Raw genomic sequence first — 15,429 nt, 5'->3', positions numbered from 1 at the left:
TAAACCCAGTTTTAGCCTGTTTGCTAATTCTGCAAGTTCTATATTTTTCTGTCTTTCTGAATTTTCTTGGTAAAGTTAGAAAGCATCTTCGACCACCAGAACCTCTTTAGCAATATTAAGAGCCATTTCCCCACTTTTGCTTTAACCAACAATAATCAACCAAAGTTATAAAGATTTTTCACTTCTCACTTAAGTTTCATTTCAAGATTTAGGACACTAGTACACAAGTCTGTTAAAATCTGCTGGGACCTCTTGTACCCTAAATCTGTTCAAATCTGTCCATATCCTGACAAGAGCTCCCAATCTATTATAAAGCGGAGGTTAACCCCCGCCTCTGAGAAGTAAAACCAAAACACCGAAAGAGGAGCACCATGCTTCATAATCTGCAAAACAAGTGTGAAAAGTGGAGTAACCAGCTCTTCAGCAACTCCTAGTGGTTAAATAAAATACATCCCTGCCACTCACTTTAAAATCAACAAGTAACAATTTATTTATCTAATGCTAACAGTGAACAAATTAACAAAACTCTTAACAAACCGAATAAATCCCTTCTAATTACTAACTATTCCCAAATAAACCAAGATTCTAATGGCATGCTGTTCTAACAAATACAAGCCCCACTCATAACAAGAATAGAATTTAATCTTTTGAAATTATAGCCAGGTTATGTATCTTCTGGAATGTTCTGTGCCTTCTCCATCGATTCGTCTGTCAGGAGTGCCTTTTCCATCATTGGTACCATTGTTATTCAGATGGTGCTTTCTCTAAGACATAAACGAAGCTATGAGAGTCAGTGATTCTGTCTTGAGAGCTGAAGGCTGTTACCTCTGGCAGATGGCAGCTAACTCTGAGGTCTTTGTCCAATTATCCCCTTCTTTTATACTCTTGATGACATATCGATAGTTCTTATAATAGGATTGGTCCTTTGTTGTCAAAACTGTCAGATTTAAAATTAATAGGTTTTGGTATCGAAGTGCCTGGTTCAAATTATTTGGCTAAATTTAAAAGACTGCTGTCTTGGTAAAAACTTCTGCTTGTCTTGCTAACTGATGTTTGTCCGAAACGTGGATTTTCCTGCTCCTCAGATGCTGCCTGACCTGCTGTGCTTTTCCAGCACCACTCTAATCTTGCTAACTGTACAGCTTTGCAATACAAATGTTTCAGTTCAGGCTCTCTGTGTACTTGCAAACTTTCAAGCTGCTGCTCACAGGCATCCATTTTAAGCACAGATAAAGCACCATCTTTTAAAGGGACCACACAATGCACCGCCCACCCGGCCAGTTTACAATTTTACAAACACCAAATTCTAACTTCCTGCCTCCCAATCTACAATACTATATCCAACTTTACAACAAGAGTCAATGTTTTGGGTCCAGTGGCCTTTCTTCAGAACTGTTTGTAGGTAGGAAAAGGTGGCATATATGCTGAAGACAGCTTGGGGGCAGGGTTGAGGGGATATTAATCAGTCAGACAGGGAGGAACATAGTGATTGTAATGAGGTGGACCTCACAGAATTTGAATTCTCTGGGGCTGTTAATCTGGTCCAATCAGGGAGCTCTGGCTGACAGATAGGAACAGGGGAGTCAGAGCTGGCTCTGAAGGAGCTGGATCAGTGTCAAGGACTCTGACATGTAAATAAAGAGTGACTTGGTGATGGGATACCAGTCTCTGTGAAATCATTTTAGCCTGATCTGGGTACATGTAGTTCTGGAATTACAGAATATGATTATCATGGTTAGATACAGTTGTATCTAGCCACTATAAAGTCTGATGAAAGGAATTAGACAAACCATCTAGCATTGATCAAATCACCAGAAACACCCTGATGGCCCTGAAGGTTCCCTTTAGTAATATCTAGAATCTTCCGTCAAAACTGGGAGAGGAGCCGTCTCTCAGGCAAGTCAAGAAACAGCCTGATATAGTCATAGTCACAGAAATATACCTTATAGACAATGTCCCAGAAACCAGCACTGCTGATGCTGTTAAGCTACTGTCAGTGATGGGCACTGAAGTCCCCCACTCAGAATATATATTCAGTGCCCTTGCCACCCTCAGTGCATCTTGCGAGTGGTATTCAACATAAGGATTACTGATTAGTCAGCCCAGGATTGTGATACATGGTAATCAGCAGGTTTCCTCACCCATGTTTGACTTGATGCCATGAGACTTCACAGGGTCTACAGTCAATAATGCTACCACATGCAGATTTAACGGCAGGGATGATTCAGCAGAAGTAGTGACACAATGGTATAAGTTGGGAGCCTCCTGAGAGTCCTCAACTAGTGCAAATAAAGTCCTGCTTTCACATTAAGGATATCCCTCCTTATGCTGCATGGCACAACCATCAATTTTAATGGGGACAGAGTTCAAATTTAAAATTGGGCATGCATTAGGCTACATGAACCATCAATACCAGAATTATATTCAACTACAATTTGTAAACTCCCTCACTCTATCATTATCATCAAGCCAGTTCAATGCAGAGTGCAGAAGGAAATGCCAGATTACCTAAAATTGAAGTGTCAACCTGGTGAAGCTTCTCCCTCTTTATGGGCATTTAAACGTGCATTGGATAGGCATATGGAGGATAGAAGGCTAGTGTAGGTTAGGTGGGCTTGGATCGGCGCAACATCGAGGGCGAAAGGGCCTGTACTGCGCTGTATTTTTCTATGTTCTATGTTCTAACTGGACTACTCATATATCAAACAGTGAAAGCACAATACGATAGAAAGAGCTATGCAATTCCATAGCCAATGGATCAGATGAAATTTCTGCAATTCTGTCACAACCAGATATGAATGGTGGTGGTCAATTAAACAACTTAATACAGCAGGCAGTTCCACAAATACCCCCATCCCCAATGATGGGAGAGCTCAACACATCAGTGCAAAAGATAAGGCTGAAGCATTTTCAGCAATATTCAGCCAGACGTGTCCAGTGGATAATCCAGGTCAACCTCTTCCCAAGATCCTCAGCACCTCAGAGAGCTGTCTTCAGCCAATTCAATTCACTTCACATGATATCAAGAAACAGTTAAGGCACTGGATACCACAAAGGCTTATCCCTGATAACATTCCAGAATGTACCACGTCCTTAGCCAAGCTTTTCCAATACAGCTGCGATATTGGCATCTACCCGACAATATGGAAAATTGCCCAGCTATGTCCTGTATGTAAAAAGCAGGACAAATCCAAGCCAGACAATACCTCTCCTTCAGTCTACTTTCAATCATCAGTAAGGTGATAGAATAGGTTGTTGATAGTGCTTCGGTGATGACAAAGGAAGATGACTATAATCATCAAGTCATAAAGATGTACAGCATAGAAACAGACCCTTCGGTCCAATCTGTCCATGCCGACCAGATATCCCAACCCAATCTAGTCCCATGTGCCAGCACCCAACCCATATCCCTCTAGTCAATTCCTATTCATATACTCATCCAAATGCCTTTGAAATGTTGCAATTGTACCAGCCTCCGCCACTTCCTCTCGCAGCTCATTCCATACACGTACCACCCTCTGCATGAAAAGGTTGCCCCTTAAGTCTCTTTTATATCTTTTCCCTCTCACCCTAAACCTATGCCCTCTAGTTCTGGATTCACCCACCCCAGGGAAAAGACTTTGTCTATTTATGCTATCCATGCCCCTCATAATTTTGTAAACCTCTATAAGGTCACCCCTCAGCCTCTGACACTCCAGGGAAAACAGCCCCAGCCTATTCAGCCTCTCCTTATAGCTCAAATCCTCCAACCCTGGCAACATCCTTGGAAATCTTTTCTGAACTCTTTCAAGTTTCACACCATCTTTCCAATAAGAAGGAGACTAGAATTGCACGCAATATTCCAACAGTGGCCTAACCAATGTCCTGTACAGTTGCAACATGACCTCCCAACTACTGCACTCAATACTCTGACCAATAAAAGAAAGCATAATAAACACCTTCTTCACTATCCTATCTAGCTGCGACTCCACTTTCAAGGAGCTATGAACCTGCATTCCAAGGATTCTTTGTTTAGCAACACGCCCTAGGACCTTACCATTTTAAGTGTCTAAGTCTTGCTAAGATTTGCTTTCTCAAAATGTAGCACCTCTCATTTATATAAATTAAACTCCATCTGCCACTTTTCAGTTCATTGGCCCATCTGATCAAGATCCTATTATAATCTGAGGTAACCTTCTTCGCTGTCCACTACACCTCCAATTTTGGTGTCATCTGTAAACTTACTAACTGTATCTCTTATGCTCGCATCCAAATCATTTATGTAAATGACAAAAAGTAGAGGACCCAGCACCGATCCTTGTGGCACTCCATGGTCACAGGCCTCCAGTCTGAAAAACAACCCTCCACCACCACCCTCTGTCTTCTACCTTTGAGCCAGTTCTGTATCCAAATGGCTAGTTCTCCTTGTATTCCGTGATATCTAACCTTGCTAATGCTCAGTCTGGGTTCTGCGAGAACCACTCAACTCATAGCCTCATTAAATCCTTCATCCAAGCAGGAATAAAACAGATGAATTCCAGAGGTGAGGTTTGAGTGACAGCCATTAACATCAAAGCAGTGTCTGACTGAATGCAGCATCAAGGAACCCTAGCCAAAACTGGAGTTAATGGGAATCAGGGGAAAATTCTCCATTGGTAGGAGTCATACCTGGCACATGGGAAGATGCTGGAGGTCAATCATCTCAGCTTCTGGTCTTCTCTGCAGTGTAGTATCCTACACCCAATTATCTTAGAATCATAGAATTCCAACAGTGTGGAAGCAGGCCCTTTGGCCCAATAAGTCCACACCAACCCTCTGAAGAGTAACCCACCCAGACCGATTCCCCTACCTTATTACTCTACATTTATCCCTAATTAATGCAGCTAACTTACACATCCCTGAACACTATGGGCAATTCAGCATGGCAAATTTACCTGACCTGCACATCTTTGGTTTGTGAGAGAAAACCGGAGCACCTGGAGGAAACCCATGCAGACACGGGGAGAATGTGCACACTCCACACAGACAGTCATCCGAGGCTGAAATTGAACCCGGGTCCCTTGCGCTGTGATGCAGCAGTCCAACCACTGAGCCACCGTGCCGTATCATCAGCTGCTTCGTAAATGACCCTCCCTCCATTATAAGGTCAGAAATGGGGATGTTTACTGACGACTGCAGCTCCATTCGTGAATCCTCAGCACATGCAGCAATACTTGGACAATATCCAGGTTTTAAATGATACGTATATAATAATACTCACAATACACAGGTGCCAGGCAATGACCATCTCCAAGAAGAGAGAATGTAACTATTATTCCTTGATCTTCGATGGCGTCACCATCGCTGACTGTCCTATTATCAGCATCCTGGGTGATACCACAGACCAGAAATTAAACTGGACTAGCCATATAAATACTGCGACTACAAGAACAGGTCAGAGGCTGAAAATGCTGTGGCAAATAACTCACCTCCTGACTCCCCAATGCCTGTCCACCATTCGCAAGGCACAAGTCAGGAGTGTGATGTAGTGATTACTACTTGTCTAGTTGAGTACAGGTCCAACAACGTTAAAGAAGCCTTTTACAATACAATGGAGGCCCTTCAGCCTACTGAGTCTTTACTGTCAAAAAAACACTACTACCTACACTAGTCCCACTTTCCCACACTAGGCCCATAGCCTTGAATGTTATGTCATTTCAAGTGATTGACCAAGTACTTTTTAAAGGTTGTGAGGTTTCTCACCTCCTATTCCTTCGAAAGCTCTTTCCTTTCACTTTACAAGTGAACACCCTTGTTCTTGACACTTTGACTAACTGGAACAGCTGCTTCCTATCCACCTGTCTATGATTTTACACACCTCCATTAGGTCTCTGCTCAAACTAAAATAACACAAGCTTAGGGTGGCACGGTAGCTCAGCAGTTAGTACTGCTGCCTCACAGCTCCAGGGACATTCCAACCTCGGATGACTTTGTGGAGTTCTACCTCTGTACACAAGGGTGCTCTGGTTTCCTTCGACGCTCCAAAGATATGCAGGTTAGGTGGATTGGCCAAAAGAAATGCAAGGTTATGGGGACAGCATAAAGCAAGAGGGTGGGTCTGCTCTTTGGAGGGTCGATGCCGATTCAATGGCCTGCTTCCACACTGTAGAATTCTATGATCATCTGCCTTCTCTTCATAACTGAAATGGTCTATGCCAGGTAATACTGATGAAGGGCTTTTGCCCGAAATGTCGATTTTGCTGCTCGTCGGATGCTGCCTGAATTGCTGTGCTCTTCCAGCACCACTGATCCAGAGTATGCCAGGTAATAACCTGGTGAATCTCCTTTGCAACCCGTCCAGTGCAATCACATCCTTCCTATAGGTTGGTGACCAGAAGTGCACACAGTACTACAGCTGTGGCCTAACCAAAGTCCTGTACAACTCCAACATAACCTTCCTGCTCTTATAATCAATGCCTCGACTGATAAAGATAAGCATCCCATAAGCCTTAACTACCCTATTAACGAGTTCAGCCACTTTCAGGACAAGCACTTGGAGCTCTCTCTGTTCCTCTGAGTTTCCTAGTGTCCTGCCATTCATTGAATACTCCCTTAGTACGCAGAACTATACAGCACAGGAATGGGCTCGTCGGCCCACGATGTTGTGCTGAACATGAAATCAAATTAAACTAATCCCTTCTACCTGCCCTTAGTTCATATCTCTCCATTCCTTGTATATTCATGAGTTTGTCTAGAAGTCCCTTATAATATTATAACTGCCTCCACCACCACCCCTAGCAGTGTTCTCCAGACTCCTACCATACTCTATGTAAATAAACTTGCCCCTCACACTTCCATTGAACTTTTCCCCTCTCATCTTAAATGCATGCTCCCTAGTATTAGACATTTCAACCCTATCTACACATCTCATAATTTTACAGACTTCTACCAATTCTCCCCTCGGCCTCTGTCGCTCCAGAGAAAACAACTTGGGTTTCTCTAGCCTCTCCTTATGGTTCATACCCTCTAATCTAGGCAGCATCCAGGTAAATCTCTTCTGCACCCCCTCCAAAGCCTCCACACCTTTCCTATAAAGTGGTGACCAAAACTGAATGCAAATGTGGCCTAACCAAAATTTTATAAAGCTGCAACCTGACATCCTGACATTTGTAATCATTTCCCCAACCAATAAAGGCAATATGCCATATGCCTTTTTTCCCACCCTATCTACTTGCGTGGCCACTTTCAGGGAGCTTTGGACTTAAACCCCAAGATCTCTCTGTTCATCAATGCTGTTCAGGGTCCTGCCATTAACTGTATACTTTTCCTTAACATTTGATCTCCCAAAGTGCAGCACCTCACACTTATTCAAATTAAACTCCATCTGCCATTTCTCCACCCATATCTGCAAATGATCTATTTCCCTCTGTGCTCTTTGACAACCTTCTATACAATCTATAATTCCACTGATCTTTGTATCTTCTGCAAACTTAATAACCCACCCACCTACATTTTCATTCAAGTCATTTATATATATCCAACAAGCAGAGGGTCCAGTATGGATCCCTGTGGAACACCACTAATCATGGTTCTCCAGCCTGAAAAAACACTCTTCCACCATTATCCTCTACTTCCTATGGGCAAGGCAATTCTGAATCCATGCATCAAAGTTACCATGGATCCCATACATCCTAAGCCTCTGAATGAGATTACCATAAGGGATCTTGTCGAAAGCCTCACTAAAATCCATATAGATAACATCTACTGCTCTACCCTCATCGATCACCTTTGTCTCTTCCTCAAAAAATTCAATCAAGTTGGTAAGACATGATTTGCCCCACACAAAGCCATGCTGACTGTCCCTAATTAGGCCATGCTTTTCCAAGTGCATGTAAATCCTATTCCTAAGACTTCTCTCCAACAGCTTCCCAACCATCGATGGGAGACCCACTGATCTATAGTTTCATGGATTATCCCTATTTCCCTTCTTGAACAGAGGAACAACATTAGCTACTCATGGGTCCTCTAGTATCACTCCAGTGGCTAATGAGGATACAAAGATCTGGGTCAAAGCCTCAGCAATCTTCTCTCTTGCCTCTTCCAATGACCTGGGATAGATACTATCAGATCCTGGGGACTTATCCACTTCAAGAAACCCAATACCACTTCTTTCTCAATTTCAAAATGCCCTCACATATTAATATGTTCCATACTAATCTCACCATCGTCCATATGCTACTCCTGGGTGAATATCAACACAAAGTACTCATTTCAGATCTCGCCCTCATCCTCTGCCTCCAACCACATGTTCTTTCCTTTATCCTTCCTTCTCCTTAGTTATCCTTGTTTCTAATGGATCATTAGAATGCCATGAGATTCTCTTTAACTATACTTGCCAAGCTCATTTCATGCCTCTCCTTGCTCTCCTAATTCCCTGCTTGAGTTCTTTCCTACTTTCTTTATATTCCTCACAAGCTCTGTCTGATTTTAGCTTCCTGAACCTTACATGTTTCTTTCTTGTTTTGCCTAAATTCACAACCTCCTTTGCTTTCCAACAGTCCGTTATCTTGCCACCTTTGCCCTTCCTTCTTACTGGAATATGCTGGACACAAACTCTCAGCAGGTCTTTAAACAGTTCCTATATGTTAAATGTGGACTCGCTTGACAATAGCTCCTCCAATTAACACACCCTAGCTCCTGCCCAATTCTGACGTAATTTGCCCCCCCTCAATTTAGTACCTTCACAGGTATCCTAGACCTTAAGGAGTTGTGATCACTGTTTCCAAAATGCTCTCCCACTGAAAGGTCACCCACCTGGCCAGGTTAATTAGCCAATACAAAATTTAGAATGGCCCCCTCCTCGAGTGAACTATCCACATACTGTTTCAAGAAACCCTCTTGATGTACCTAACAAATTCTGCCCATCTAAGTCTCTTGTTCTAAGGGAGTCCCAGTCAATGTTGGGGAAGTTAAAGTCACCCACTATGACAACTCTGTTTTTATTGCATCTTTCCATATCTGCCTACATATTTGTTCCTCGATGTCTCAGTGGCTATTTTGGGGCTTATATTTTAATCCTATCAAAGTGATTAAACATATCTTATTTTTTAATCTCTACCCATATTGACTCAATGGGTGAGTTCTCTAATATGTTCTGAGTACAGATGTGATATTCTCCCTAATTAGCAATGCAACTCCTTGACCTCTTTTACCTTCCTTTCTATCTCGTCTAAAACAAAAATAACCTGGAACATTGAGCAGCCAGTCCTATCCCTCTCCCAACCCAGTGTCTGTAATGGCCACAACATCATAGCCCCACGTAATGATCCAGGCTCAAAGCTCACCTGCCTTATCTATAACACTCCTTGCATTGAAATAAACACACATTAGCCCGTGAGTACCATGGTGTTCATTTACCTATCTCCGCCTGTCCTTCATGTCTGATTTATTGGTCCTAATGTCTACCTTCCCCTCAATCCCTCCACTTGCTGATCTGCTGCTTTGGATCCCAGCCCCCTCCCACTCTCGTTGAAACCCTCCTGAGTCCCACCAGCAAACCTCCCTGTGAGGATACTGGTTCCCCTCCAGTTTAGGGGCAACCCATCCGCTCTAGTACACGTCATCCTTGCCCCAGACCAGGTCCCAAAGATCCAAGATTCTGAAACCCTGACCACTGCACCACCTCCTTAGCCACACATCCATCTGCCCTATCTTTCTATTCCTTGCCTCACTAGCATGTAGTACTGGTAGCAACCCAGAGATCCCTACCCTCGAGGTGCTGCTTTTCAGCCTCTTTCCTAACTCCCTGCATTCACTCTGCAGGACTTCACCCCTCTTTCTATTCATGTCGTTGGTACCAATGTGCACAATGAACTCTGACTGCTCATCTTCCCCTTTAAGAACCACTCCGAGATGTACTTGACCTGGCACCAGGAAGGCAACACACCATCCTGGACTCCTGAACACAGCCAGAGAAACGCCTGCCGTGCCCCTAACCAGTGAGTCACCTACCACTATTGCTCGCTTGGATCTTGCCTGACCCTGCTGTATAGCAGAGCCAGTTGTGATGCCACAGGCCGGGCTGCTGCTGTTATGCTCCCCTGAGAGGCTATTCCCCCACCCCCAACATTATCTAAAATGGTACTTCTGTTAGAGAGGGAAATAGCCACAAAAGACTCCCATGTTTTCGGGATCCTTGAGGGGCAGCGGGTGCAGCCCCAGGTCATGGTCCACAAAGGCACCAATGACATAGGTAGGAAAACCTTAGAGCTAGAACAAACAGAGATGCTATCTCTGGTTTTTGCTCGTGCCACATGCTAGCGAGGCGAGGAATAGGGAGAGAGGAGTTGAACACGTGGCTTCAGGAATGGTGCAGGAGGAAGGGTTTTGGATTCCTGGATAATTGGGGCTCTTTCTGGGGTAGGTGGGATCTCTACAAACAGGATGATCTACATCTGAACCAGAGGGGTACCAATATCCTGGGGGGGTGGGGGGGGGGGGTGGAATTTGTTAATGATCTTTGGGAGGGTTTAAATTAATCCAGCAGGGTTTGGGAACCTAAATTGTAGTTCTAGTTACCAGGAGGTTGAGAGCAGTGAGGTCAGAAATGAGGTTTCAAGGTCGCAAGAGTTCACCAGCAAACAGGAAGTTGGTTTGAACAGTGTCTACTTCAACACCTGGAGCAGCCGGAATAAGGTGGGTGAACTTCCAGCATGGGTTGGTACCTGGAACTTTGATGTTGTAGCAATTTCGGAGACATGGATAGTGCAGGGACAGGAATGGTTGTTCCAGGTTCGAGATTTAGATGTTTCAAGAAGAACAGAGAAGATGGTAAAAGAGGAGGAAGTGTGGCATTGATAGTCAAGGACAGTATTACAGTGACAGAAAGAATGTTTGAGGACTTGTCTACTGAGGTAGTATGGGCTGAGGTTAGAAACAGGAAAGGACAGGTCACACTATTGGGAGATTTCTATAGACCTCTGAATAGTACCAGAGATATAGAGGAAAGGATAGCAAAGATAATTCTAGATAGGACGAGAGTAACAGGGTAGTTGCTATGGGGGACTTTAACTTTCTAAATATTGACTGGAAATACAATAGATCGAGTACTTTAGATGGGTCAGTTTTTGTCCAATGTGTGCAGGATGGTTTCCTGACACAGTATGTAGACAACCCAACAAGGGGAAAGGGCAAGAGTTATAGCTGGGGAAAAGCAATTACGGTGCGATTAGGCAGGATTTAGGATGCAGAGGATGGGGGAAGGAAACTGCAGGGATGGGCACAATTGAAATGTGGAGCTTATTCAAGGAACAGCTACTGCATGTCCTTGATAAGTATGTACCTGTCAGGCAGGAAGGAAGTGGTCAAGTGAGGGAGCAGTGGTTTACTGAAGAATCTCTTGTCAAGAGGAAGAAGGCGACTTATGTTAGGATGAGACGTGAAGGCTCAGTTAGGGTGCTTGAGAGTTACAAGTTAGCCAGGAAAGACCTAAAGAGAGAGCTAAGAAGAGCCAGGAGGGGACATGAGAAGTCACTGGCAGACAGGATCAAGGAAAACCCTAAAGCTTTCTATAGGTACATCAGGAATAAAAGAATGACTAGAGAAAGATTAGGGCTATCAAGGATAGTAGTAAGGTGTTGTGAGTGGAGTCCAAGGAGGTAGGGGAAGCATCAAATGAATAATTTCTGTCAGTATTCACACAGGAAAAATACAATGCTGTCAAGGAGAATATTGAGATACAGGTTACTAGACCAGATGGGATTGAGGTTCACAACAAGGAGGTGTTAGCAATTCTGGAAACTCTGAAAATAGATAAGTCCCCTGGGCCAGATGGGATTTATCCTAAGATTCTCTGGGAAGCCAGGGAGGAGATTGCACAGCCCTTGGCTTTGATCTTTATGTCTACAATGGAATGGTGCCAGAAGACTGGAAGATGGCAAGTGTTGTTCCCTTGTTCAAGAAGGGGAGTAGAGACAACCCTGGTAATTATAGACGAGGGAGGTTATAAGAGATAGGATTTATAATCATCTAGAAAGGAATAAGTTGATTAGGGATAGTCAACACGGTTTTGTGAAGGGTAGGTCATGCTTTACAAACCTTATTGAATTCTTTGAGGTGGTGACCAAACAGGTGGATGAGGGTAAAATGGTTGATATGGTGTATATGGATTTCAGTAAGGTGCTTAACAAGGTTCCCCACGTTAGGCTATTGCACAAAATACGGAGGCGTGGGATTGAGGGTTATTTAGCATTTTGGATCAGAAATTGGCGAGCTGAAAGAAGACAGAGGGTGGTGGTTGATGGGAAATATTCACCCTGGAATTCAGTTACTAGTGATGTACCGCAAGGATCTGTTTTGGAGCCACTGCTGTTTGTCATTTTTATAAATGACCTGGATGAGAGCATAGAAGGATCGGTTAGTAAATTTGCGGATGACAAGTAAGGTTGGTGGAGATGTGGATAGTGCTGAAGGATGTTGCAGGTTACAGAGGGACATAGATAAGCTGCAGAGCTGGGCTGAGAGGTGGAAAATGAAGTTTAATGCGGAAAAGTATGCTTTGGAAGGAGCAACAGGAATAAAGAGTACTGGGCTAATGTAAGATTCTTCGTCGTGTAGATGAGCAGAGAGATCTCAGTGTCCATGTGCATAGATCTGTGAAAGCTCCCACCCAGGTTGATAGGGTTGTCAAGAAGGCATACCATGTGTTAGCTTTTATTGGTAGAGGGATTGGGTTTCGGAGCCACGAGGTCGTGCTGCAACTGAAACAAACCTCTGATGCAGCCACACTTGGGAGTATTGCATACAGTTCCGGTCACCACAATACAGGGAGGATATGGATGCTTTGGAAAGGGTGCAGAGGAGATTTACTAGGGTGTTGCCTGGTATGGAGGGAAGGTCTTATGAGGAAAGGCTGAGGGACTTAAGGCTGTTTTTGTTAGTGAGAAGGAGGTTGAGAGGTGACTATACAGAGACATATAAGATAATCACAGGGCGAGATAGGGTGGACAGTGAGAGCCTTTTTCCTTGGATGGTGATGGCTAGCATGAGGGGACATAGCTTTAAATTAGTTTCTTTACTTAGAGTAGTAGGGGCATGAAATGCACTACCTGCAACAGCAGAAGACCTGCCAACTTTAAGGGCATTTAAATGGTCATTGAATAAACAGATTGATGAAAATGGAATAGTGTAAGATAGATAGGCTTAAGATTGGTTCCACAGGTCAGCGCAATATTGAGGGTCGTAGGGCCTGTACTGCGCTACAATTTTCTATTTTCTATGCAGGACGTGCCTGCCTCTCCTGGCATTCACCCATCTACCTGACAGAATCTGTTTTATTATTTCTTCCAAAGTGCATAACCTCACACTTATCAAGGTGATCCACCCGCCAGTTGATCTGCCCATCTGACCAATTCTTTGGCAATCTAAGATCTTTCTCCACACTGTCAACAACTTAGCAAGCCTTCCCCCATAGCACCTTCCAAACCTGTAATCACTCTCACCCAGAAAGACAAGGGCAACAATTACATGGGAACACCACCATCTGAAAGTTCCTCTCCAAGTCAATCACCATATCTTGATTTCAGCCTATTCTGAAAATGTGTTGCTGGAAAAGCGCAGCAGGTCAGGCAGCATCCAAGGAACAGGAGAATCGACGTCTCGGGCATAAGCCCTTCTTCAGGAATAAGCCCTCATTCCTGAAGAAGGGCTTATGCCCGAAATGTCGATTCTCCTGTTCCTCGGATGCTGCCTGACCTGCTGTGCTTTTCCAGCAACACATTTTCAGCTCTGATCTCCAGCAACTGCAGTCCTCACTTTCTCCTTTCAGCCTATTCTGCCATTCGTTCACTGTCGCTGAGTCAAAATCCTGCAACTCGCTCCCTAGCAGTACTAAGGGCTCCAGTAATTCAAGAAGACAGCAGACCACTACCTTCTCATTGGGGGTGAAAAGTAATTGCTGTCCCATCCAGCAACATCCAAATCCGATGAACTAAAAAAGAAATGCTCACAGGGTATATCTCCCACCAAAATGTCATGTTTAGCTCTTGATTAATTTGCCTCCAGGCTCAAAACAAGCCTGAAATGTGGGAATATCATAAATTCCTGAGACACACACCAGGACTGGGAGGTCCAAATGGTGTCCATGGTTTAAAGGCCCAGGGACAGCTGCTCACACTTGGAGTGATTTGGCTGCACCAAGGTGGCGCTGAAACTACCTGTGCTCATTCACAGTTCTGAGTTATCAGTGAAAGAGTAACTCCATCGGCACAGGCTGCACCCAGCCCTGTCTGCTGCACCAAGGTTGGCATCAAGCTGGACTGTAAGAGAACAATAAATCAAGAACAATGAACAATGTGCCATAAAGTCGGTTGACCTAAAGTACCTTCTCCAAGATCTGTCGAGGAATAGATTGCAATTCTGGAGACTGTCGTTTCAGAAGGGCTGCACAGAACCTGGTGAATCCAGCGCTGCTTCCTTCAACTACTCCCTGAAAGAAAGACAGTAAAGCTCGTTCGTTCAAATATTCACAGGCAGGTTAGTAAAAGCTACATCTGACTGTTTCATGAATCAATGCGTGCCCTTTGACTATGTTTCAATGTGTTGGTGTTCACTCTGTGGTTATGTTTCAGGGTCTGGGCATGCTCCATGTGACTGTGTTTCAGGGTCTGGGTGTGTTCCATGTGGGTCTCTGCACACACATACACCGAAACAGTAACATGGCGCGCACACACACACACACACACACACAGAAACACAGTCACATGACACACGTCCCTACACAAAGTCACACAGTGCACACCCATACACTAAAACATAGTCACATCAACTCACAGATATACAGCACGGAAACAGACACTTTGGTCCAACTCATCCATGCCGACCAGATATCCTAAACTAATCGAGTTTCATTTGCCAGCACTTGGCCCTTATCCCTCCAAACCCTTCCTATTCATATGCTCATCCAGATGCCTTTTAAATGTTGGAATTGTACCAGCCTCCACCAGTTCCTCTGGCAGTACATTCCATACACGCATCACCTTCTGCATGAAAAAGTTAAAAATCACACAACACCAGGTTATAATCCAACAGGTTTATTTGGAAGCACTACCTTTCGGGGCGCTGCTCCTTCATCACCTGTTGGACTATAAGCTGATTGTGTGATTTTTAACTTTGTACATCCCAGTCCAACACCGGCATCTCCAAATCATGCGTGAAAAAGGTGCCCCTTAGGTTAAATCTTTCCCCTCTCATCCTCAACCTATGTCCTCTAGTTTTGGATTGGTGCACACCTACACACTGAAAGTCACATGGCACACATCCAGACACTGAAACATAGTTGCATGGCACCTACCTACATACAAAACAATGTGACTGTGTTTCACATTGTGGCTGGGTATGCTCCGTGTGACCCAGTTTCAGCGCCTGATGTGCTCCATGTGACTGTGTTTCAGTGTGGGTGTGCTCTGTGTGCAT

General features: G+C 44.1%; 1 protein-coding gene across 5 annotated transcripts in view; it reads right to left on the bottom strand.

The window, feature by feature from the left end:
• si:ch211-225b11.4 (thyroid adenoma-associated protein homolog) overlaps positions 1–15,429 on the bottom strand; it is a 240,776-nt gene that overhangs the window by 44,577 nt on the left and 180,770 nt on the right. For all 5 annotated transcript variants that reach the window (XM_043716172.1, XM_043716174.1, XM_043716173.1 and 2 more), the window contains one exon: positions 14,339–14,443. In XM_043716172.1, coding sequence (XP_043572107.1) covers positions 14,339–14,443 — 105 coding nt within the window. The remainder of the gene's footprint in view (positions 1–14,338; positions 14,444–15,429) is intronic.

The sequence above is a fragment of the Chiloscyllium plagiosum genome, chromosome 25 (genome assembly GCF_004010195.1).
Source record: "Chiloscyllium plagiosum isolate BGI_BamShark_2017 chromosome 25, ASM401019v2, whole genome shotgun sequence".
Classification (NCBI taxonomy): Eukaryota; Metazoa; Chordata; class Chondrichthyes; order Orectolobiformes; family Hemiscylliidae; genus Chiloscyllium; species Chiloscyllium plagiosum.
The sequence above is the reverse complement of the archived record's forward strand: the minus strand, read 5'-3'. Positions and strand labels throughout refer to the sequence as shown.